Below are 24,943 nucleotides of genomic sequence, written 5' to 3'. Positions count from 1 at the left end.
CACTACACAACAAAAACACACATTTCCCAAGTCAAATTTATAATCCCATCTCATTTATCCTTTTCCACAATCAAAATCACAGTTACTTTAACTCTAAAACCAAACGCATTATAAGGTTCTAAATGGGCCAAAGATGAAATCGAAAGGTGCATTTAGGAGCAAAAAAGGTCTAAACTTGAGGGTGTGAAATGGTTCCTCATAAAAATTCAGGGTCAAATAAAAAATTGTGCCCGGCACGCTAACGTCCAAAGGCCAGGGTAGGTTAGGTAACGTACACCGCGCTACAGAGTATCACTGCCCGTTTTCAATCTATAACATTAGCCCTCTTTCCTTTCGTTTCGCCAAAACCCTAACCTTCGAAGCGCCTCTCCCATCCCTCCGCTTCCTCGCGATTCGTAGTTCCCCGACGGTGAGCCCAAGAAATCTGGTTGGTTTAGCAATCATGCTGCAAGAATTGATGATTCATGTCCTTTTGCTTCTTTCTGCAACCGTTTCTTTTGTTTCTTCGTGTCGTGTTCGCGGTGTAAGTGCTGAACATTGTCGTCTTTTGTCGCAGCGGAGATGAGCAGCCGAGCGAGCAGGACTGTGTACGTCGGGAACCTCCCCGGAGACATCCGCGAGAGGGAAGTCGAGGACTTGTTCCGAAAGGTGAGTTGGGTTATCTGAATTTGGTATCCGACTAATGAAATTCGGATGAAACAGTTGAGGACAGAGCTTTATCGTTTTCAGTTCTTTGCTTTCCCGACAACATTGGCTATGGGGATATAATTGGCTGAGTATTGATGAAAATTCTAATCTTTAGGGCTCTTCTGCTTTAGCAATGACTAACATTCTTAGCTTGCTATTGTTCTCTGTGTTTTCCTGCCGTTCTTGGCTTTCTATTTATCGCTATACATTTTCCCTTTTTTTCTTCTCAACGTGTGAGAAATATTTAGGCCGTGTATTGTAGACTGAGCATTTTGAGAACTAGGGCTATGCGTTCAGATACCAAGCAGTAGTTACTCGCACTTATCGTTAGCCCAAGAAAAGGAAAAGAAAACAAAAATGGAGGCGGATTTGGAAAATCCAAGCTAGAGAGCCAAAGTCAATAGTTCACTACCAGAATGATTTAACAGATTTATGCCAGCAATAATTCAGTAGAAAAGTTTGATAAGTGTATTGTCAAGGCTGTGGGACCGTAGGTTCAGATGCCAAGCAGCAGTTACTCGCACTCATCTTTAGCTCCCCAAAAAAAAAAGGAAAAGAAAACAAAAACGGAGGCGGGTTTTGAAAACGCAAGCTAGAGAGCCAAGTCTATAATACCTGACCGGAATGGCCTAACGGATTTGTTGCCAGCATTAACACAACGCAAAAGCTTGTTTAGTGTATTATTAAGTTTGATACTTTTCGTATTTCAAGTTTCCATCCGTCAATAATTTATTTGTCATTCAAAAAAGTTGCATCATCTCTGTTTTCAATTATAGTTTGTATTAAATTGTTCGTGTTATGGCAGTATGGACCAATTGTTCACATTGACCTGAAGATCCCTCCTAGGCCCCCAGGTTATGCCTTTGTTGAGGTGAGTGAAAAAATTCTATATGTTTGCCTTTACCTTCTCCGGGATCCTCAGTCATTCCCAGAATATTCTTTTTTCAGTTTGAAGATGCTCGAGATGCTGAAGATGCAATTCATGGTCGTGATGGCTATGACTTTGATGGGCACCGTTTAAGGGTTAGTTATATTCGGTCCATTTTGTGTTGTATTCTACTTGTTGATCAATCAATATGGTTAAAGGACATTCAATTGCCTTGTACATGATAGGTGGAGCTTGCTCATGGTGGTCGTGGACACTCATCATCATCTGACCGCTATAGTAGTTATGGCGGTGGTCGAGGCTCACGTGGAGTTTCAAGGCGTTCGGAGTATCGGGGTTTGTAATACTATAATCTTTTGGTTATAACCTTTTACTCTGTAGTTTCCTGTGCTCAATCATTTTCTTTTGTTGCTTTTGTTCCTTCTTTTTTTGTGCAGTGCTTGTTACTGGATTGCCCTCTTCTGCTTCATGGCAAGACCTTAAGGTGGTTATGATCCTTCATTTAGAGAAATCATTCTTTATTGGTTGTACTGATTTCTGCTGGCACTGATCTTCTGGATGTCCAGATTTTTACTCTTTCTGCATATATGTATTTGCTTTAGATAAATTGTAATCCATTTTCTTTTTTAATATCAGGATCACATGCGTCGGGGAGGAGATGTCTGTTTCTCTCAAGTTTTCCGTGATGAAAATGGTATAATATTGGTACTATGGGTTGCTAAGACATGTCAATTTTTGTCAATTGAAGGTTATCGCTTGGATGGCCTTTCCTTTTCCACATGCTGAATGAATAATGATATTTTTATATGTTGATTTATATTTACGTGAAGTTTAAATTTATATTGATTGCAAATTTTGGTTTATCTTGAGATTAGCTTCCTCATGTCAATTTTCAGTTGTTTCAGTGAAGCTCAATAAGAAAATAATAAAAAATAAAATTTCTATGCTCATGCACTAGTTTTTTATTTTCTTACCCCCGTGTTATAGGCACAACAGGGATTGTGGACTACACTAACTATGAAGACATGAAGTATGCCGTAAGTCCTTTTTACTCTGGTCTCATTTACTGACTGGTTTGCTATGTCTACTGGTAGCATATGCATGAACCTGTGGTTTTTTCTTGCTTGCAGATTAAGAAACTTGATGATTCAGAGTTCCGAAATTCTTTTTCTCGGGCATATATTCGTGTATGACTTTCTTCTCTCTCTTCTCTATCTTGTTCTCTTTTTCTCTCCACCCAAGTAAATATCTGGTATATTTTCCTGTGTGTCTAACAGGTTAAGGAGTATGATTCAAAGCGGGATGCATCTATTAGTCCTAGTCGTGGTCGATCTCGTTCAAGAGGACGGAGCTACAGTCGCAGTCCCAGCAGAAGTCGTGGTCGCAGTTACAGTCGGAGCAGGAGTCCAAGGTCTGGTTAGGGTGCTTGGTATAGTTCATTTTCACATTTGTGACTCTTCCCTGTGACATAATTTCCTGTCCTATGCAGGAAGTCTCCGAAATCCAAATCTTCTAAGAGGTCGCCTGTTCGGTCTCGGTCCATTTCTCGCTCTCGGTCTCCATCTAAATCGAGGTCACGCTCTCCATTAGGGTATGCCTTCTCCTACTCGGCAGCCCTGTGTTTGTATTGCTGTGGAATTATCCATGGCTTCATGCTACATATAAAATAGTAATATAGAAATTGGAACGAAACTGAACTTCTAAAAGAAGGTAAACTGCTATTATTATTTGAAGGGGCTCGTATACCTTATAACTGCAATAAGTCAGAGGTTCTTTTAATGTAATTTAAGCTACTCTCTCATGTGATATGGATATCACCTAGAGAATTTGCTTTGTTTACTGCTTCTGCTTCACTGAATGAAGTAGATTTTTTGCATGCCTGGTCCTAGATTGACCTTATCTTTCTACTTATAGGAAGAGCTTCTTTTCCGTCTAAAAAAACTTCTATTTTGTCCTAGAATGCCATTATGCATTTAGCTTCTGCTGTTTCTTGGTATAGCAGTGATGGCTGGCTAAGGTGTTCCCAATTATTCTTATGTTAAATTATTTACTAGTACAGAATATTCTTGTAAGGGTTTCTTTTGTTGGTATTACATGGCCAGATATGAGCTGCTTTCATTGTTTTACTGTCTTGTCATTGCCTGTCTTTTGGTCTGGGGGGTTACTGAACTTGTGCCAATTGTGAAAGTAACTTCATTTTGTTGGCTGTATCAAAATTACTTTTTGTGTTTTCATTTATAGATATGGATATGGATATATGCGGCAAACTGGGGATTGGATTTTAGGATCTTGATGGGATATGATCCAGTTGCCTGCAACTTTTTGGTTGTGGAGGTATGGTGTTTTCTAGATGGACACCTTTGGAAAGCTTCATGGTGTCTCTTTTCTAATTGAATTAGCATTACAATCTCGATGGGTGCTAGATTGGGACAAAGGAGATCATGGATTGGATTAACAAAGCTCGATATCTCTGAACTTATTGCATGGGGATTTGGAAGTCACCTTCAATGAGCGGTAGAAACATTTGCTTTGTCATGTCTACTCCAAGAACTGGCCAAGCTTGTAGGATGTTCTGTCTGGGCTCCATTGCATAATTGTGGAACTTGAGGGTGACTGCTCCTGTTCTGCCAGTGCTTTACTATTTATTAACAGCTTTTTCCTTTTTCCCTAACAATTCTTACCTCATCTTATCCAGCTTTAATGTTATACTGTGGGTCTGATATGTTTTTTTGTTGAGTGACCAAGATTTATGGCTTTTTATTCCTTGTGAATTGGTAACTCTGACGTGGAAGAGGCATCAAGGCTCTTGGATGAAAGTTGTTAAAAGGAACGAGTGGATTTTAAATTGGGTTGTTTCTGGAACTTTTGCAGATCCCGTTCAAGATCCAGATCTCCGTTGCCTTCTGTAAGTGATTACTTCGTAGAAACAAGCTCTTTTTTTTATTTTTTATTTTTGGTTGGAACTCTTCCATAACGTGGCTTGTATGGCACATCCCCCTTCTCCGATAGAGCTTTATGGGGAGACTCTGAGCTGCCAAAATTGTTTTTTCCTCTTTTCTTTATCCTCAAAGTAACCTTCTCAGATCTCCCAAATGTATAATGGATCGGTTTCAGCCCTAGGCTGTTATATCGTTTTAGAAGATCTTTGCTTAGAAACTCTGATAATGCAGCATGAAAAACAGATGAGCAAGAGCCCAAAGAAGAGAAGTCCTAGCAGGAGCCGTAGCCCAAGCAGGAGCAGGAGCCGGAGCAGGAGTCCATCTCGGTCTGTTTTTTTTTTTTTTCATTTTAATTAATGCTTTTTGATGTTTTGGGTCTGGAAAATACTCTTCACTTGCAAACCGTCTTCCGAGAACTTAATTGGATAAATTTTTCTTGCAATGATTGGTCTGCTGACAGTCGATGTTTAGTAATGTCTTCCATGTGTAGTTTTTTGAATCGGATGGGTCTTAACTTCCACTTACAGAGCCTAAACCGTCCAATTCTAGTCAGTAATTGACAATATATTAATGTTAATTGATTTGACCCTGCAAATGCCGATTGGGCTCTGATGCCTGAACTTTTTCGTTTGGACAGGTGAGGGAGAGTTGTATCGTGCCCAGCAGGAGTCTGTGGGAAGATATGATCTTTGGATTGTATTTCGAGCCTCGGTCCATCGTTTTTTATTACTCCAAGTGTCTGCAGACAATGTTAAGGGATGGTCATTGAAGGGTCAATGGTCGCTCATTATTTGTTTTAGTTACGGAATCTTGCTAGTTTGTCTAGAATGAACTTGGACTAGAACTTAAGATGATTGTCGGGATGCTGTTTGTATTAGTTTTTGGATGTTTTCTTAGTTGATGCGACGCTGAGTGATGATATTTTGCTCTCTAGTGAGATTGTGTTGACTCTTCACTGTTCTGTTGGTCACCTTTTGAATTCATAGAAGATGCATAGACTGATTTTTAAGTGGCTGATCATGAATGAATACAACTGATTTTAGTATGTGCGTTATCTCGGTGGCTCATGCACCACTGGTAACCATGTCTGGAGATGCCAAGTAGTAATCGATGCATCGAAAACTGAAGGACTTGAACTTAGATTCATGAGTTTGGTCGATGAAGATGTGGTCCAAAGTTACAACCATTTCGGTGGCAGCTGGCATTAGGTTGAGCCTGACTGACTCGATCCCTGCCGTGTCTTGGTCACTGTGTCCTGATCTAAGAGGCGGGATATTGCACGCCTCTTCTTTCCATTTTCTGCAGGGCCTTTCACTTCAAAGTCTTGCCGAACGAATGATCTACACAAGCTATTAAGGACGTACAGATAAGACAATAGGAGGTTGGCCCATGCGGCTAAATTTCATTTGAGCCCTCAGGTTTAATATCAGAAGTGTTTCACACGACGAGGTTTATATCAAAGGCAGGATGCAGTCTGTAGTCCCGATTTCCGGCCCACTTCAATGGAGATCCTCGCAGGACCTCCGGGCAACGAGTCGGGCACAATCCTTTAAGAGGGAAATATTGTCCTTAGTAGATCAAAGGGCATATCCGCTCGGCTCCTTGCACTCAAATTTCCAGGTTGCTGTCCTACAGCAGCGTGCTGCAACAATATCTACTGTCCACGACGCCTTCATGATTGCAACATGTCAGGAGTATAATGCAAGCGGACGGTCTCTTAATCGAATTTGATAGATGAGGACTCACAAATTCCCCCTCACATCGCATCACGCTGAACTCTTTCGATGGTTTACGTGGGTCACACAAACAAAAAAGGCAAATGGTCTTCTCTCTTCCGTCTCTCATTGTCAGGGGCATCCAAAAGTTCACCCATAACATAAGAGGCTCTATGTGTCTTGTCCTCTACCAATTGTCTTTGTCTGTTCTCCATGAATGGCCATAACTGACTAGAGCCAACAACTTCAGATAAGCCTTCTCTCTCTCTCTCTCTCTCTAGCAGATACAGACACATAACAAAGGCTACTATTTAATGTCAGATTGATTGGGCAGATTAATGTTCTGCTAAGGTGGTCTGTTAGGGAATGTTTAGGAGGAGAGTCATGGATTCCAGATGGGCAGTGATTGTTCTGCTAAGGTGTTGTGCATTAATGGCGTCTTCGAGTGCTGCAGCAGATGATGAGTCCTTCAGCAGATATGACTTCCCCCCTGGCTTTGTCTTTGGTTCAGCCACCTCTGCTTATCAGGTCATTTTGCAGACTTCAATGTTGCCATTTTCTTAATGAAATATAAATACACATACAAAATATTTATATATATTTGTATAATATATTATATAGTAATTATAATATAGTATATTTATTTTAGTTGGCTTTATATATATCCATATATGTAATTGGTGTCAGGTTGAGGGAGCAGCAGATGAAGATGGGAGGACTCCCAGCATCTGGGATACCTTTGCACATGCTGGTCTGTTTCTCTGTTCTTTTCCTGGCCTTTTTCCTTATACTTTCCAAACCACAGCTAATGGAATATACAATTGTTTGTTGTTTGTACTTGATTCTAGGATACGTCCACGGAGCGACCGGAGATGTAGCATGCGATGGATATCACAAATACAAGGTAACTAACAGTTCTACCCCGGCGATCATTGATTTGCGCACCGTGTATCTGATGAGACATCTTTCAGTTAACTTATCATCATGGAACTCGAGTCTTTCTTTACGAGTTCGTGTTTCACAACTTTATGTTCCCGATTGAGAACCATCCTCCACCTGTCAACCACTGTGGCAACTTTTCGCTTTAACTTAATGATGCTTGTAGAACAAATTTTGTAAGCGATGTCTCCGCCAGATTTCGGACTTGGGCCTCTATGAGGTTCTTGTCATTCCCCATACTGGGGACCAAGTATCCCGAGTTCGGTTTTTGGTATTTGGCAATTAGTTGTCCAGTATTTTTGCACGTTTAGATGGTTTCATGTGGAATCTTGCAGGAAGATGTTCAGCTGATGGTGGAAACAGGCCTTGATGCATACAGATTCTCTATTTCATGGTCTAGACTCATCCCATGTAAGAAACTTACTTCAACATTATGAACTTCTACATACCCGATGAAATTAGTTCATGTGGACAACTCGGCAGGGCCAGGGGTTGGTCGCTCCTCCCAGACTCGAGAAATACTGTAAAACTTCTCATGTACCATTCGCATGCCTGTACAACCGGATGGCTCCTAATTCAGTTGGACAACAAATTCTTGTCTCAGAGTTCTGTCAATATTAAGAATTGTGGATACCTCAAATAGTCAAATGATTGATATTACTCTGGTTTTGTCTGATGGGTTCTGTCTACAAGATCATCACGGAGTCTATCATCAGTGCTCATGCTCATCCTTTTTTTTCTCCAGATGGTAGGGGCCCAGTAAATCCGAAGGGTTTACAGTACTACAACAACCTCATCAATGAACTACTTAAACACGGCATGCATCAACGATCTTCCCATAACAAATGACCTCAAGCTCATTTCTTTTCTTTCCACATTCCAGTCTCACACTGACATGTTCTGCTTTTCCATGCAGGAATCCAACCACATGTAACTCTATATAATTTTGATCTTCCACAGGATCTGGAAGACGAGTATGGAGGATGGGTTAGCCGGAAAATTGTGTACATCACTTTGACCCTCTTCCCCCTCAACAGCATTAAAAAGTTTGATCAGCATTGAGAAGTCCGATTAGCATCCAAAAGATGAACATGAAGCACATAAACGTTGCCCCCGATGGATATCATCGATAAAGCTTAAGCTGATACATTGACGTTTGTGCTTGATTTCTAGTTTGCTGCATATAAATGATAATTATAAGATTTCTCGTCCTTTTCTCGGTGATGCAGAAAAGACTTTACAGCCTATGCTGAAGTATGCTTCAGAGAGTTTGGAGACAGAGTTCAGTACTGGGCCACCATTAACGAGCCGAATGTATTTGCCATCGGAGGATATGACCAAGGAATCGCACCACCTATGCGGTGTTCCCCTCCATTTGGGTTTCGTAACTGCTCGAATGGCAACTCCACTTCCGAGCCGTACCTAGCTGTTCACAATATCCTTCTTTCTCATGCTTCGGCTGCAAAACTGTACCGGAAAAACTTCCAGGTATACCAAGAAGGGAATTTATGAAGGCACAGTGCACAGAAATTTGTTCTATCCACTTGATCACAACAATTAAATGTAATCGTACTCATGCTTATCAACTGTCATGATTGATCAAGTATGAAATACCACCGAACAGAAGATTTTGCTCGAGCATTTGCACTTCTAGTACGTCTGAATTTTGGGTTCTTTGCAGTTAGAGCTAAGCTTTGATGTCTTTGTGATGAAACTAAATGGTTATGCAGACCAAGCAGCAAGGATTTATAGGGATCAACGTTTATACGTTCGGGACCCTTCCTTTAACAAATGCCACAGAGGATGTAGTTGCAGCAAAAAGGAGTAATGATTTTTTACTTGGTTGGTAAGATCTGGATTCTGATCATGGATGAGACTCAGAGTTGTGGGTAGTTGATTTCCTTTTGACTTAAATCTTTCCAAGTAGTATGAAAAGTCTTTCCAGGTAGTATGAATCTGATGCAAGTATTCATAATGTCGACCATTTTGTTCTACGCAATTATCGAAGATATTACCATTCATTTCAAATTATTGAGAGTTGATATTGAAACACAGGGTGGTTGATCCACTTGTATTCGGAGACTACCCTCAGATAATGAAGAAGAACGTGGGTGCCAGGCTCCCAAAATTCACCCCCCTTCAGTCCAAAGAGGTTAAGGGATCTGCCGATTTTATCGGGTTGATCCACTACACCTCCATCTACATCAAAGACAAGTCCAGCAGTTTGAATATGGAACCTCGGGACTTTAATTTGGACATGGCTGTAGAATTCTGTAAGTTCTTTTAGGTAGCTCTTTACTTTCGTCTAGCTTTTGACTGATCTTATTGATAAAAATGTGGGCTCAATATATTTAGTTCGATAGATGTTAATGGATCGGATGGTTAAGAGTTAGTTGATAATTGGTTAGGAAGGAAATGGAGGGGGAAGAAGGGAGTGGAAGAGCTGTGAGAAATGTCTAATCAGCAAACAAAAGGAAAATCGAGATTTTCTCAATGAACAAAGCAATTTTTTAACTGATGTTGTTGCTCGATCGACTTTCTCCACCCTCGCTCTTTGAAGTACATAATCAATGAACATTTATCCATCAGAGCCTAGTGTTATGAACTTCTCTGAAGCTAAATGAATCCTAATCGACTAATGCCCTCGAATTGTTTTCATGTCTTTGCAGCCGGGTGGGATATCTCAGGATCCTCTGAGGTAATGTCAAATATGGCTTTCTCAAATTTGAAGTTCGATTATGTTGTTGTTATGATTCTACTAAATACAGTCTTCTTTTCACCATACAAGTAATTATCACGAATTCATCATGTAAATAGGTTCCCCTGATGCCATGGGGTCTTGCACAAGTACTGGAAATGTTCAAGCAAGATTACCGAAACCCTCCGGTTTTCATCTACGAAAACGGTCTTTTTCCTTCTTCCAGCTTGCTGCACATTGTTTTCCTGTGTTACAAAGGTGATTCCTTATGAAAGAAATACGGGATTATACATATCGTCTTGTATTACTGTTGCAGGTGCGAGGACGCCACGCAACGCAACTCTACATGACACAGGAAGGGTGAAGTACATTCATGCGTACATGGGGGCCATGCTCGATGCAGTGAGGTAAACATCCACATATGGACTTATCAGCCTCAAACGTTTTCATTGTTTCTAAAACTAGAGTTAGCATTAGAGAAGAAACCAGGAAAAATAAGAACATAAAAAAGAAAAGTAACCTGGAAAAGACTAGGGAGCTTGTTCTGCTTAGTAGCTCTTTGATACATGTGCTACTCCAGGACTGCACTGTATATTGTTCTCTGGTCGATATTAGGACTTCGAATGTCCACCATTCATCAACTCTATATAGAATCTGTTCGGGTTTTTGGAGGTTCAGCAAATTATATAACGAAGTCTGAGTCGGACAATGATTTTCTCCCATGCAATTTTCTTCTTGATGCATCTTATATATGTGACTTTGTTCAATGGAAAGGAACGGCTCAAACACAAGGGGATACTTCACATGGTCCTTCCTTGATGTATTTGAGTTATTGGACGGCTACGGATCAAGCTTCGGTCATTACTATGTCGACTTGGATGACCCGGATCTGAGGAGGTACCCCAAGTACTCTGCGCATTGGTACTCTAAGTTCTTGAGGGGAGAATCTGTGGGCCCAAATGGAGATATCAAGATGATGTCGAAGCACAATCTGTTGGATTCGCATCGTGCTCGTGCCGTTCAGTAGATTCTCGTTCGTTTTTGCAAATTCCTCCGCTTTTAGCATTTCTTTTATCCTAAAGACTTTTTCTATGAAGTTTTATTACAGCTGAATCTTTAGAATAGTAATGCAGAACTCAAAAAAAAAAAAAAGGTTACTGATGCAATATATTGTTTGTATCTAACATTTCATGTACAATAAAAGAGAGCAAAAACTTTGGTAAGTGTACAAACCTTGCATAAGCTGCTTTGGATCATTATAAACTCGGTCGATCAATATACCGTGATTCGACAAACCCATGATGTTTCTGTTTTGGTGGTCGGCTTTAGTTTGAGGGCTTTTTCACGATCACCACGCTGCAGTTCGCATTTGTGAATGCAGTAATCACTCATGCTCCCCAAAAATGCCCTGCAGAAGAGGACATAGATAGGCAAAAATAGGCAAATAGGAGACTATGAGATAGAGGGGAAGAAATTGAGAGAAAAATAAGATGGGCACAACGACAGAAAAGTCCGTCCAGTCCCCGTGGCCCGAATGGCGAGTGTGGATGCATAGGCAGCGATGGCGGCCTTCCCGTTGGAGTCGTGCAAGCGGATCACCCTGCTCTTATTAACTGACCGCAGTGCAATCTGAACTATGGTTTTTTCGGTTCATTAGACATCTGCACAACAAAAAACAAAAGGCTTACCTAAAAAAGCATGGGTTTTACATTTCTTTTTTCTTTCTAATTCTAGTACGAACTTTGAAAAATAACACAGAAAAATATGATTTTCGAATTCAGTTGTGCGTATAGAACAACGTCAATTATCGCGTTCATTCTAACTGTAATGGCCTCCGTGGGCTTAAGGTGTCACTCGGTGCAACATGGTTGAACGATTCGACCTCACATGATTTTATATTTAATAAAAAAGTAATTCTAAATTTTTTTTAAAAAAAAAGAAAAAGACAAAGGAGATTCGAACTAAACCAGAAGAAATGGGGGAGAAGGCTGGCGGTGGGGGCCTGATTGCGGCCACCACCCCCTCCAGTCGAGGTCGCCAACCACCTCTATTGTAACCTTTGCCTCACTAGAGTAGTTCTGTCAGTACTAAGAATCGTGGATACCTCAAAATAGTCAAACGGTCGATATTCATATGGTTTAGTTAGATCGGTTTTGTCTACAAGATCGTTACGGGGTCTATCTTTAGCGCTCATGCTGTCCTTTTTCTTTTTAGATTGTTGAGAGTGAATTGCTTACAGGTCTAGTGAAAACTTTACACATGATAGTAGGGGCCCAGTAAATTCGAAGGATTTACAGTACTACAACAACCTCATTAATGAACTAATCAAATACGGTATGCATGTATCGATGATCTTCCCATAACAAGTGACCCAAAGCTCATTTCTTATCTATACACATTCCTATCTCTCGTACTAACATGCTATGCATTCCGGTGCAGGAATACCGCCACATGTAAGATCATATAACTTCGATCTTCCACAGGATCTGGAAGATGACTATGGAGGATGGGTTAGCCGGAAAATGTGTATGTCACTTTGACCGATGACAACAAAAGTGCGGTGGATGCGATAGCGATTAGTTTTCAGACGCTGAAGGCAGGTCGATTGAGTTAGGTGAATGATACAGGGCATTTTGAGCTTTTTCATGTAAAAGTTCATCGAGGACTCATCAGAACAGCAAAATCTGGGTCTAAAATAGGCGGGTCGGGTCAGCTATTGCAACGGGCGGGCCCGTCCAAGTCCGATGTCCGTAGTTGAAAGGGCATTTTCGTCATTCTGCATGCCTTCTTCCCCTTCTCCTTCCCGCCACAACCGATCCTGCCTTCAACTGTCATCTTCATTTCTCAAGAAACCGAATCCATCAGCCAGAGAGAGCAGAGCAGACGGAGTTTCCCTTTTCCACGGCAAAGAACTTCCTTTCCCTAAAGAAAGATGGATTTATGGAAGCACATGATGAGGTTCTTCACCTTCATGCTCCTCCTCGTCTACACCACCACTATGGGTATGGACCCCCAATGGAAGAAGTCCAGATGGAGGAACGTGACCCAAATCAGAAGGTGGAACCCCTCTCGGTACTTCGATGACCCTGACCGGGTTATGTTACTCTCCGAACCCTCCCGTGAAGATCCCCTCGGGGACGGACTCGAGTACCATTACTATCGGGAGTCTTGCCCCCAGGTTGAGAGGAGGATCATCCAGGAGTACTTTTACCGAGTCCGGCCTCGCATTATTCCGTCTCTTCTCCGGCTATCTTTCCACGACTGCTTCGTTGAGGTGGGTGTTTCGTTTCCTCGTTTGTGTTCTTTCGTAGGAAGCTTTGCCGCTCTGTTTTCTCCCTCGTCGATCGCTCGTAGAGAACGGAAGAGTCTCTGTTGCTGGTTACCTCCCCATGCTGATTATATGCGGACATTTTCAATTCGATACTCACAGAGTTAGTTAAAAAGATTGCTCTGCCAGCTTCTATAAGTTTGTGAAGTTTTCATTGCGTTTTCGCATAATCTGGTGTTTTAGCACCGAGTCGGAGTCTCCTCCAAGCATGGTGATATATATGCATACTTGTGATTATATTATTCATAGTTCTCTTTACGATTCAGTTCTTTTAGCATGACTTCTCACTCTCTTGTACTGTAGGATCAGCTTTCTTCTCCATTAATTAGAAAGTGCACTGTTAATATAACCGATCAAGATTTGGTTCTGGGTCGACTCGGCTCTAGCTAGATGCAGTTTCTTCTTTAACTCTTTGATTTCGTTTTATATCTTTATCTGCTCTAAACTTTTCTTGGCTTTAATGGTAATATATTTCCTTCTTGTATCCAGGGATGTGACGCCTCTATCCTGTTGGACCCAGTTAGTGGAATGGCATCGGAGAAAGACGCATCGCCCAACGAATTGTTGAAGGCCAGTTACGACGTAATAGATGCCATCAAGTTCGAGACGGAAAGAGTATGCCCCAGAATAGTGTCCTGTGCTGATATTTTGGTCTTGGCTGCTCGGGAAGCGATTCTTACGGTAACACCCTCTCACCCTTATTCTATTATCTATGCAATGGTTGATTTCATTGGTTTATTAGCAATTGATTTCCTGAGAAATGACTAAATCGCAGGCACGTGGTTCATTCTATCCTTTGCAACCGGGTAGAAGAGACAAGATGATTTCATATGCAGAACTGGCGGAATATCAGCTTCCTTCACCTTTTAGTGATCTCTCGGAAACTCTCGTGTCTTCTGGATCACGGGGATCCGATGAGCGGGACACTGTCAGTCTCCTACGTAATGATCGATTAATTTCTACCTCAATTCCAACTTTAGCTCGACAATTTCCACACCCTTCTCATTCTTATGTGCAGCATTACTGAGCTGAGTTGTTAGCTTAACGCTTGCACTCTAGCTAGCCACATTCATGGTTTGTTATCTTGCTAAGAATTGATTTCAAATTAATGGAAAGCATACATGATCTTAATCTTAGGTGCTCATGGTATTGGCTCGATTCACTGCAAGTTCTTTGAGAATCTTCTCTACAATTTTTCTGGGACAAACGGGACCAACCCATCTCTTGAAAGCGGATTCCTAAACCTGATGAGATCCCGATGCAGCAAATTTCCTTCAGCGTCATCTCCATCACCTTCTGTTAGAGCCTGCAGGTCTTGACAGTACCCAACGGCGAAGTTCGGGTCAACTGCTCCAAGGTTGCATGAGATCAAGCGCTAGGGCATGTTTGACATAATTTTAGGACTGCCCCATATATTGTTCTCTGGTCTATGTTAGGACTTTGAATGATCCACCATTCATCAACTCTTTATAGAATTCGTTTGGGTTTTTAGTGGTTCGGCATGAAGTTTGAGTTGGACGGTGATTTTCTTCCTTGCATTTTTCTTCGTGATGCATCTCATATATGTGACTCGTTTAAATTGGAAGGAGCGGCTCAAACACAAGGGTACTTCACATGGTCCTTCCTCGATGTATTTGAGTTATTGGACGGCTACATATAAAGCTTCTGCCATTACTAGGTCGATTTGGATGACCCGGATCTGAGGAGGTACCCGAAGTACTCTGCGCATTGGTACTCCACGTTCTTGAGGGGAGAAACTGTGGGCCCAAATGGAGATATCATGATGATGTCGAGGCAGAATCTATTGGATTTGCGTCCTGCTCACGCCGTTCAGTAGATTATCGTTCGTTTTTGCAAACCTCTGCTTCTAGCATTTCTTTTTTCCTAAAGACTTTTTCTATGAAGTTCTATTACTGTTGAATCGTAGGACAGTAATGCAGAACTCAAAAGGAAAGAAAAGAAAAGAAAAGTTACTGATGCAATATATTGATTGTATCTAACATTTTCATATACAACAAAAGAGAGCGAAAACTTTGGTAAGTGTACAAACCTTGCATAAACTGCTTAGATCTTTATACACTCAGTCGATCATATACCCTGATTCGAGAAAGCCATGATGCTTTTGTTTTGGTGGCCAGCTTTAGTTTGAGGGCCTTTTCACAATCACCATGCTGCAGTTTGCATTGAGAACGCTGCTCCTTAAATATGCCCTGCAGAAGATTACAGAGATAGGAAAAAATAGGAAAGCAGGAGACGAGATGGGATAGAGAGGAAGAAATTGAAGAGAGAAAAATAAGATGGTCACAGGGACCAAAAAGTCCGTCCTGTCCCCATGTCCCGTATGGATGGCGGGTGTGGATGTATGGGCAGTGGTGGTGCCGTTTGTGCAAGCGGATCTCCTTGCTCCTATTAAATCGACTGTAGTGCGATTTGAAGTATGGTTTTCTGTTTTCCGGTTGATCAGACATCTGCACAACAAAAAATGACATTAAAAAAAAAAATTTGGGTAGAGTATTCCTTAGAAATGATACATCCAACACATCTAATAAATAGAAGATACTGCAATGCAATCATCACTTATAAAGGGAGAAGATTGAGGATTGTCTGAATGCCTGAATGAGCAATCGTCTGTTATAAGTTCATAACACGGCTCAAAGCGTTAAGTATTTTCTTATCGAGACTATATCATATATCGAACTTCAACACATGCTAATTATGTCAACAAATAATCGAAACATGCAGATTTGTAAGTTCAAGATTCTTTTACAAAATCAAAATTCTCTCTTATCTTCATTATATTGCAGAGATCATAACGTCCCTCACCCCATTTGCTTGTACTACTTTTGTAACTAGTCGTGCAGTCTGGTGTTGCACGGCTTAGTGTGTTGGGGTCCGGGAAAATCTGATCTTGAACACGTCAAGTCACGAGCTTCAAGCCTCCTAGAACACAGCATGAACGACCTGCAAAAAGGGAAGAATGAGAAAGAATCCTGATTTCCTACTTAAATGAGAATGTGCTCGGATAGTAAAGGGAATTGAACTTCGGATTTAGGAGTACCTAGGGAGTATTTATAGAAGTCTCGAGATATCTGTATCGAGATATTATAATCTATATAGGATATTTGATTGCACATAACAAGTAGATATAGTTTCAATATATGTGGTTAGAGATAGAAAATAATCTCTCGTAAATAAAATATGTACATCAGTAAAATATTCAAAAGATAATATCAAAGATATCTGCGATATATGAGAGAAATATTCTCAATAGGATTTAGTTATCCAACTTGGAGTATCAATGTGGGCCCAAGACAATAAGTTTGGCCAAACAAGTCAGGCCAATTTTCTAGTACCTAACATAAGCCCCCTACTCCCCTGAGCTCGAGCTTCGAGAGGTCGTAGGAGTAGATTAGTGTAGTTGATATCTCATCGCAGAAGATGGCCTTTTTATGTCGTCGCTGGAGTGATGTTGTGTGTTGAGTCTATCACGTCTTTTGATGTGAGGTATCCCATCACTGTAGAAAGTGAAGGGACCTTCGTTGTAGAAAGTGAATGCCAGTATTCCATCGCTGTAGAAAGTGAAAGCCATGGTCCTCAATGTAGAGGTGAGGAGATCTATCGATGTAGAAAGCGATAAACCCTTCGCAAAAAAGGAATGCCAAGATCCACTGTTGTAGAAAACAATGGTCGTGATCCCCAAACAAATTTGAGGAATCTTCGTGCTGTAGAAAGCAAGGGGCCCTTCACTATAGAAAGTGAAGACCATTGTATCCTCAGTGTAGAAAGCGAGGAGTGTGATCCATAATTAGAGGTGAGAAATCGCAATAGAAAGGGCGGGCCCCTTCCCTATAGAAAGTGAGAGCCTATCGGGATCCTTCGGTGTAGAAATCGAAAGCTCTTTAATCCACTGGTGTAGAAATCAGAGGCCTAAATCCTCAAAGAGTTAGGCAATGGTGACAGTAGTCATGTAGAGCGAGCATCTTGTCAAAGCTGGAGCTTATAAATTGAAACTGATATTCAAGCACTTGCGATGCTCAAAGTAAAAGAACTATCAAATGAAAAAACATCCTATGCCTAGAGATAAGCAAAGTAAATGATAAAAAATAGGATCACTAATGAATTAATCCTCATGGAGTGCCTTCTTGCGATGCTCTATGATCAAGGGTTTGAGAACAAGGAGGGCTTCACGAGCGTCCCTCTCAACCCCGTCCCTGAATAAATGACCGTAGGTGTCTCGCTTGAATCAGCTTCTCTATGTCGTTTTGCAATGCTTAGGAGATCTCAGTGTCATGTCCCCAAGTTTTATGGTAGTGATAGTGCTTGTCGGACTCGCGACCCATGTCTCTTTTCTTGAAAACTTTTGGTGGAGAGGCTAGATCTTGGCGTTCAATTTCATAGAGCACAATAGACCTAGATGAATTGAGGGGCGTAAACTTCTCAAACTGTCAAGGTGGGCTTCGCTTTATCTTTCTTTCACTTCTGGGATGGTCCTTTCGTTTCTCTCCTGCATGTTCATTCTGACTCGAGAGAGATTCTTCCAGGTTTATGATTTTCTAGGCACGAGCTGCAAGATCAGCAAAGTCCTGTAAAGGTGTAACGGTAAGACTCTTCTTGAGCCCCTTTCCTGAGGCCTCTTTGGAAGGCAGACATCACTTCGCTATCAAGCTCTCTATCTCGGTGGCGACCTTGAAAAGGCGCTCGTACCACGCTCAAAGTGTCTCTCCCTCTTTCTGCTCCATGGTGAATAACTCATTCAGATAACGTTTCGCTCATCGAGTTGTCGTGAATCTCTGGATGAAAAACTCCTACAATTGCTTGAAGATGAAGCTAGGAATTAACGAGTGAAACCAGTTGGAGGCAATCCCAGTGAAGGTCCCACGAAACAACAAGCATTGGAGGTTCTAAGAAGCACTTCTTCCAAGAAGCGTGTGATGTGACGACGCACATGGTTAACTGGATCTATTTTTCCATCAAAAGGAGTTATTTGAGGAAAATTAAATCTACGAGATACCTTGGTGTTGAGGACAAAGAGGATTGAAGATTCTCAATAGGAGATTGAAGGCCCAACTACTTTAGCTCAGTAGCTTGAATGGCTTTTGCAACCTTCTCCTCAATGAGGCATTGGACTTCTTCAGAAGAGAGGGCCGCAATTGGTCCAGAAGGAAGTGTAATTAGCGAAGGCATGTTGCTAGGCAGCTTCTCAGAGCTCCCTTCTCAGTGGAGTTTGTGTCGACGCTCGGAGGAGACAACATCTTCTTCTACCTGGTTCAACCTTTAGTTCGCCACCACATGATTGTCCAAGTTAGCCTGAGGGTCTTGAGAGGTCATGATGATTGGCTCCACTGTTGCTCAAATATTAGGCGTTAGTTGATCTAGTCGAATCACGTTCGGGCCACGTTGTGGCGGTGGCGGATCTTGATGATTCGATTGCGTCGGATTGTCGAATGCAGTCTATCATGGAGGGTTAAGAGCCCCTCGATGCCTGTCGTTCCAAGCTTGAGTGGTGGCCGCAGTCCTATTCAAAACCATTGTTTCATTTAGGTGGTCGAAAACAATTGACGTGATGACTTTTTGTGCCGTTTCCCACATAGGCACCAATGTTGGGGTTCAGAAAAATCCGATCTTGGAAACTTCAGGTCACGAGCTCCAAGCCTCCTAGAACACCACAAAACGACTTGCAAAAAGGAAAGAACGAGAAGGAATCTCGATTTCCCTATCCAATGCTTAAATGAGAATGTGCTCATAAAGTAAAGGGAATTAAACTTCATATTTAGGGGTAATTGGATAGGTATTTATAAAAGTCTCGAGATATCTGTATCGAGATATCGTAATCTATATAAAATATTTGATTGCATATAACAAACATATGTACTTTCCATATATGTGGTTAGAGATAGGAAATAATATCTCGTAAATAAGATATGTATATCAGTATAATATTCAAGAGATAATATCAAAGATATTAAGAGATATATGAGATAAGTATCTTCAATAGGATTTAGTTACCCAACTTGGAGTATCATTGTGGGGTAGGACGGTAAGTCAGGCCAAACGAGTCGGACCAATTTTCTGGTCCCTAATAGAGTGTAATTTGTAATGGTATAACAAGATCAAGATACTTATGAAAAATACTCATTTAATTTTAAAATTCAAAAATTCATGATTTATTAAATATTGTGTAACTAAGAGTATCTCATCTAAAAATTAAAATAATATAATGTTTTATTCAACCACGAAGTATCTTTTAAAATAATAAATACTTTCTTATTTTAAATTATAATAAAAATCAAAAATAAAATATTCAAGAAAAATTCCATTCAGCAGTCTAGAGTTTTGAGCGGTCTTATCAGAACCACGACATTGAACTGGTTGAAGTATGAGTGCATGGGTGTTTTGGGTCCAACCGAGGGTTCAATGAGTCGGACTGCACGTTCAATTAAAAATTTAAAAAATACTTTTACAAATAGGGAAAAGTGTGATATATAATAATAAATATGAGATACTTCAAAAAGAAAAAGTCATATTCAAAGGAAAGGTTCAGAAAGTGCTCTCTTTCCTTTGTAGGGCTTGCTTGTTCGAAACCTCACTAGCCCCAATTATTTTTCTTAACAGCAGAAGCAGAGAATGAAACCATGAAATGATCCGGTACGTTTGGGGCTCTATAGGTTCAAAAACCAGCCGGTTTGATGGGTTCACCGGTCCAAAGCTGCATTTCAATCCCTAGGCGGAATTGACCGGACAAGGTGCCAATTTTCGATTGAACTAGTCCGACAGGCCCACCACAATTCCACCTTATTAAATGCTAGTCGTGAAATTTGTGTATTGCATGAGATAGATCATGATCATTTTTCTTTAATTTTATTATGAAAATGTATTATAAATTGTTGAAAGTGACGATCTACAATCAATGACAATATATTATCAGATATTAAAACTTAGTAATTTGATTTCACGAATAAGATAAGAAAAATTATATAAAAGAAGATAAATCAATATAGTCTTGAAAAATTCAACATTATCATGATTATGCATGAAAAGATAAAAGAAAAAATTCCAATCATGACGGCATGTCTTTTGTCTTCGACAATGTCACAATTATATTGTATTACATTGTGTCTCCGCTATTTATAATGTATCACACATAATATAATATGGACAACAAAACATATCTATATCCATAAAAATATATTATGATTTTCTTTTTGAAAAGTAAATATATAACACATGAAAATATGATCCAATTTATTTTTTGAAAAGTAAATATGATCTTACAAGATTTGTTTTATTTGGATCTTTTCATAATTTTTTTTAAATGGCCATACATTTAAATCTATATGTTTCAAAATTTTAAAAAATTGTTTAAAAAAAGCTCAAAAGCCTTATAAAATAAATGACCAGTTCCACAAATCTATATTTGTATGTTTAAAGATTTATTCTCAAAAAGTCAAGAAAATAACGACCGGTCGCACCAATTTATATTAATAAGTTTTTTAAAAAATTAAAAATAAAAAGATTCTTTTCTTTTTTGGTAGGATTGAACAGGGGAAAAGCCCAAAAGCAAATTAAAGACTACGCATAGACGGGATATAGGGGCCCATGAAAAATTGCCCAACAATAGAGGATCTAAACCGTTAGGCACAGAGTAAAGTCTATGAAACTCGAAAGGCAAAGAGATGGCTCTACAGGCGACCCAGTTGATGCAATTATTCCCTTCCCCTGTAGACATGAATAATCCAAAATTTTCACTATCTGAGAAAATAATGAATGGTCATACAAATTTATACCAATATATTTTGAAAAAGTTAAAAAATTGTCTAAAAATCTCAAAAAATCAAGAAAATTTCATTCAACAACTGAGCATTGTGAGATCGTCTAGCCAGGCCCACTACTATTCCGTTACGTGGAATTAAAGAACCAAAAGTAGCAAGCATCAATTTCATAATTGCTGTTTCAATGCAATTCGGTTCCAAGAATTCAACTCTGACTCCCAGGACATGTAAAGAATCTAAAATCGTGCTTAAATATAAATAATTTTTTTAATATATTTATTTTATTATTTAAAAATTTAAATTTGAATTTTACTTTTTCGCCAAATATTCCACACAAAAAGATCTTGAAAGTTTTCAATTATACAATTGTTAATGTTATAGAGTAAACTCTAAATTATCTCTATTCCAAAGAATTTATAAAAATAAATATAGATGTTTTGAGTGAATTTTTCTTAGTTTAATTACATATTGACCATGATTTTCATCATAATTTCCGCAAACTAACTATATAATTTGTTTAAATTACATATATATGTATAACTATTACAATAAAAATATTTATTGGAAAAAATTTATTCCAAAATATTTTATTGTATGTTTATCTATTTATATAATTTTGAATAAAAATGAATAGATCTATTTTGTAAACTCAAACATTTTCTATGTTGTTTTGTTATATTATTATAATTTCACTAAAAGGTAAAAAATTAAATTATTAATTACATATAATTGATTTAATTATACAAGCATGTTTCATTTCCAAGGAAAAATAAAAAACGAACAGATCTAGTTTGTAATGTCAAACATTTTCTATGCTGTTGTACATGTAATATTATTATAATTTCAGCTAAAAGGTAAAATTAAATTATTGATTACATATAATTGATTTAGGAAAGTTGAAATTTTTTGCAAATAATTGAGAAAAGAATTAAAACTAAATAGATTTGGATCCATTTTTTTGTGGAATACAATTTGTAGAGTGAGTAGAATTTGTAGGAGTAGATTTTTTGAAGAAACAAGTTGGAAATGGTTAGTATTTATAGAAAAATAGAAGGAAATTAAAATTTTTGGTGTGAATCATAGTATCCGGAAGCCTAATTGGGTCCGACTAATTCAATCCAGTCGAGTCGGCCTACTAAGGGGTAAAGCTCTCCCAGCGCGAATTTTTTGCATTCACAAAGACTCGAACCCGAGACTTTATTTAAGCGGAACAAATACCGAATCGCTTAAACCAACGTACGCTGTGAAATCAAAATTAAGTTAAACAAATATTGTCAACGACTCAATTTTTTTTTAAAAAAAAGGGAGAGAGAGCTGTCCCACAGGTTATTTTTGGCTCTATCACGTTTATCATTATATATACTTGCTTTCTGTCGACGTGTCTAATTGCCTTATCGTGATTCTTGTTTAAGCAGTCAAAGGATGAGATATTTTGGATGTCCGGATAATGACTAAATATTCAATGAGTGTTACTTATTCACTATTGTTGAGTAATAATCAATTAAAATGCATGTAAGTGAAAGTCTTGTAAGATCATTGTGGATCATGTTTACCACTAACATGTCCATGCATGTAAGTGCGAGTACGTGAGATCTTGGGAAGACTTTCAGATACACTTCCGGTCAATATACGTTTCTCGGGTCTACCAGCCCCCAAAGATGCGACACTTTGTTCACGGTCAGTGATGAGGCTACCCTGCGTTGGTAGGAAGGTGCACTAATAAGTTCGTAACATATACAATAATGAAAACTAAACATCAAGTTAGAAATTCATGACTCGATGATGTTCTACATTGGAACGAGGGTATTGAGGACCCGGGGCCGCCGAGCCGCCTACAACATCTTCAGTGGGACTGATTATGTGAACTCCCGAGAAATCTCATACAAGATGGTACTTGATCGTGATGCCAAGGGTTATACAACAGTACCCACAACAATATATCCTGGGGAAGAAGCACCCTTCGTTCTATTGGTCTTCACCAAAGCATCGATAACCTTGGAAGCTCTGTAGGACAGATGGATTTTCCATCCCCAATCATTGATCAGGTCCGATGCTGTTGATGGGCATGCATCTGAATCACAAATCTATGCTTGTAACAATGGAGTAAGTTGGAATCGGTATTCAACGCAGACTTTTCTTCATGACAAATATCTAAGCCGTCTTCGTGATTGAATGTTATTGAACCAGTCGAATCGATTTGGTTTCATGTCGAAGCGGATTCAACTCGTTCACGAACATGACCAAACGTCGTCAAAAAGATGTATAGCGAAAATATCAAAAGGCAAAATATGAGCGGTGAATCTTCGAATATAAATTATGAACATGTGTACCATATAGATTTATCTAGTAAAATCTAGTTGAAATAAAAAATATATGTCCTTTTAGTCAACCGTCATAGTATCTCCATAAAAAATAACTTGCCGTCGAGCTACTTAAAAAGAAAAAATGGTTGCAGTTGTGACAACCAACAATTCAACTTTAAAATAAAAAGAATAAACAAAATCATGTCGGTAGTCCTTGGACATATAGTCATATATCCAATTTTCGTTGGCCTCCAAAAAACTGGGATCAATTCCTTTTTAAGTTTGGATCTGTTTCAATTTCACATTTCTCTTTAATGGGGCCCTAAAATTTGGGAGTCCCATTTACTAGTCCCCGCACAAAATTTGGATCCCTGAAGTCCCCATTGGAGAGAGGTGAAATTGAGACCGATCCCAATTTTTTGCGAGCCTACGGTAACTGGACACATGTTTAGGGGCCCACTAACGACATGAATTTTTTTAATTTTTTTTTCAAATTGATCCAAAATATTCTCGATGTTGTGAAAATCAAACTTTCCCACTTGCATTCTATGGATTAGCTTCGCTAGTCTCAAGGCCTTCATGGCAAAAGACTTTGCAAAGCTCTTTCTTTAGATATGCAATCTTGCGTACTCATCACCATCAAATTCTAAATAGCCAAAAGGCGAGATTGAGGAATTTAAAAAGGAAAAGGAAAAAGAAAGGGACAATGACTTATGATATGCTACTTGGTGGTCATGATATGAGCAAGATTGCATATTTAAAGAAAGAGCTCAGCGAGTCCTTTGGAATAAAAGGATCTGGGACCAGCAAAGTAGATCCAGAGGGAAACTTTGATTTTCTCAAGAGAAGTATATTGAGAAGAGTCTAGATCAATTCAACATGGGTAATGCAAAACCAATATTATCACCACTTAATTTTCACTTCAAACATAGCTCGAATTAATGCCTACAAGTGAGAAAGAGAAAGAACAGATGAAAAAAAATTCCTTACACATCAGCTATAGGGAGTTTGATGTATGCCACGATACCCATAGTCTGTTATTCATTTTCTCTCTAATCCGGAGAAAGAGGAGTGGGAAAGGGTTAATTGGATCATGAAGTATCTCTAAGGAGCATCCAAGATGTATTTATGCTTTGGCGCGAGTAAACCAAATTTAGTAAGCTATACAGATGCATATATGGTTGGAGACGTTGATTCTACCTCAGGATATTTGATAATTTTTATAGAGGAGCTATCTCATGGTAGTCGAGGCTTCAAAAGTGCATTGCTCTAACTTCGGTAACTGAAGGTTGTAATGTCATGGTAACCGAAGGGAGTGTCATATACGCCATGGTCTATCCATGGTCTGTATATGGTTAGTCGTTTTCTCTATCTAACCTAGAGAAAGAGTGCTGGAATATGGTCAAGTAGATCATGAGATATCTCAAAGGAACATCCAAGGTGTGTTTATACTTTGGTGCGAGTAAAACCAAAGTTATTAGGCTATACGTATGAGGATATAGTTGGAGATATTGATTCTACCTCGAGATACTTGATGAGTTTTGTGGGAGTAGCTATCTCAAAAGTGCATCAATTTATTTAACCATAAAGCTAAACACATTACGGCCTAAGGTTGTAAAGTGCTGCAAAAGTTGAACTTTAAGCAAAAGAGGTACGTTTTTTATTATGATCACTGAAAT

At 39.3% G+C, this 24,943-nt stretch overlaps 4 protein-coding genes across 10 annotated transcripts in view; 3 read left to right on the top strand and 1 right to left on the bottom strand.

The window, feature by feature from the left end:
• LOC116215983 (putative disease resistance protein RGA4) overlaps positions 1–24,943 on the bottom strand; it is a 198,359-nt gene that overhangs the window by 26,887 nt on the left and 146,529 nt on the right. The gene's annotated exons all lie outside the window — the stretch shown is intronic.
• LOC116215992 (serine/arginine-rich-splicing factor SR34-like) lies at positions 285–5,521 on the top strand. 7 transcript variants are annotated; one of them, XR_004158604.1, is made up of 16 exons: positions 291–427; positions 557–648; positions 1,493–1,558; positions 1,636–1,710; positions 1,801–1,909; positions 2,011–2,057; positions 2,210–2,267; positions 2,561–2,610; positions 2,704–2,760; positions 2,851–2,984; positions 3,063–3,164; positions 3,815–3,907; positions 3,997–4,182; positions 4,445–4,478; positions 4,744–4,838; positions 5,150–5,521. XR_004158604.1 is itself a non-coding variant. In XM_031551858.1 (14 exons), the coding sequence occupies exons 2-14, from the start codon at positions 562–564 to the stop codon at positions 5,151–5,153; spliced, it is 918 nt and encodes a 305-aa protein (XP_031407718.1). In that variant the 5' UTR covers positions 285–409; positions 557–561; the 3' UTR covers positions 5,154–5,521. The 7 variants fall into 7 exon arrangements, 3 of the variants coding, with proteins under 3 accessions (XP_031407718.1, XP_031407719.1, XP_031407717.1); XR_004158606.1 differs by lacking the exon at positions 3,997–4,182 and having other exon boundaries at positions 4,756–4,838; XR_004158605.1 differs by lacking the exon at positions 3,997–4,182.
• On the top strand, positions 6,432–11,096 carry LOC116215988 (beta-glucosidase 11-like). The gene is made up of 13 exons (XM_031551852.1): positions 6,432–6,755; positions 6,915–6,978; positions 7,076–7,131; positions 7,502–7,577; positions 7,912–7,983; positions 8,083–8,170; positions 8,396–8,654; positions 8,897–9,012; positions 9,222–9,439; positions 9,836–9,864; positions 9,984–10,071; positions 10,181–10,271; positions 10,639–11,096. Exons 1-13 carry the CDS (start codon positions 6,594–6,596, stop codon positions 10,889–10,891), a joined length of 1,572 nt encoding a protein of 523 aa, XP_031407712.1. The 5' UTR covers positions 6,432–6,593; the 3' UTR covers positions 10,892–11,096.
• Positions 12,748–14,605, top strand: LOC116188846 (putative Peroxidase 48). The gene is made up of 4 exons (XM_031518307.1): positions 12,748–13,138; positions 13,682–13,873; positions 13,968–14,133; positions 14,330–14,605. The coding sequence occupies exons 1-4, from the start codon at positions 12,797–12,799 to the stop codon at positions 14,509–14,511; spliced, it is 882 nt and encodes a 293-aa protein (XP_031374167.1). The 5' UTR covers positions 12,748–12,796; the 3' UTR covers positions 14,512–14,605.

This window comes from Punica granatum, chromosome 8 (assembly GCF_007655135.1).
Source record: "Punica granatum isolate Tunisia-2019 chromosome 8, ASM765513v2, whole genome shotgun sequence".
NCBI lineage: Eukaryota > Viridiplantae > Streptophyta > Magnoliopsida > Myrtales > Lythraceae > Punica > Punica granatum.
The sequence above is the reverse complement of the archived record's forward strand: the minus strand, read 5'-3'. Positions and strand labels throughout refer to the sequence as shown.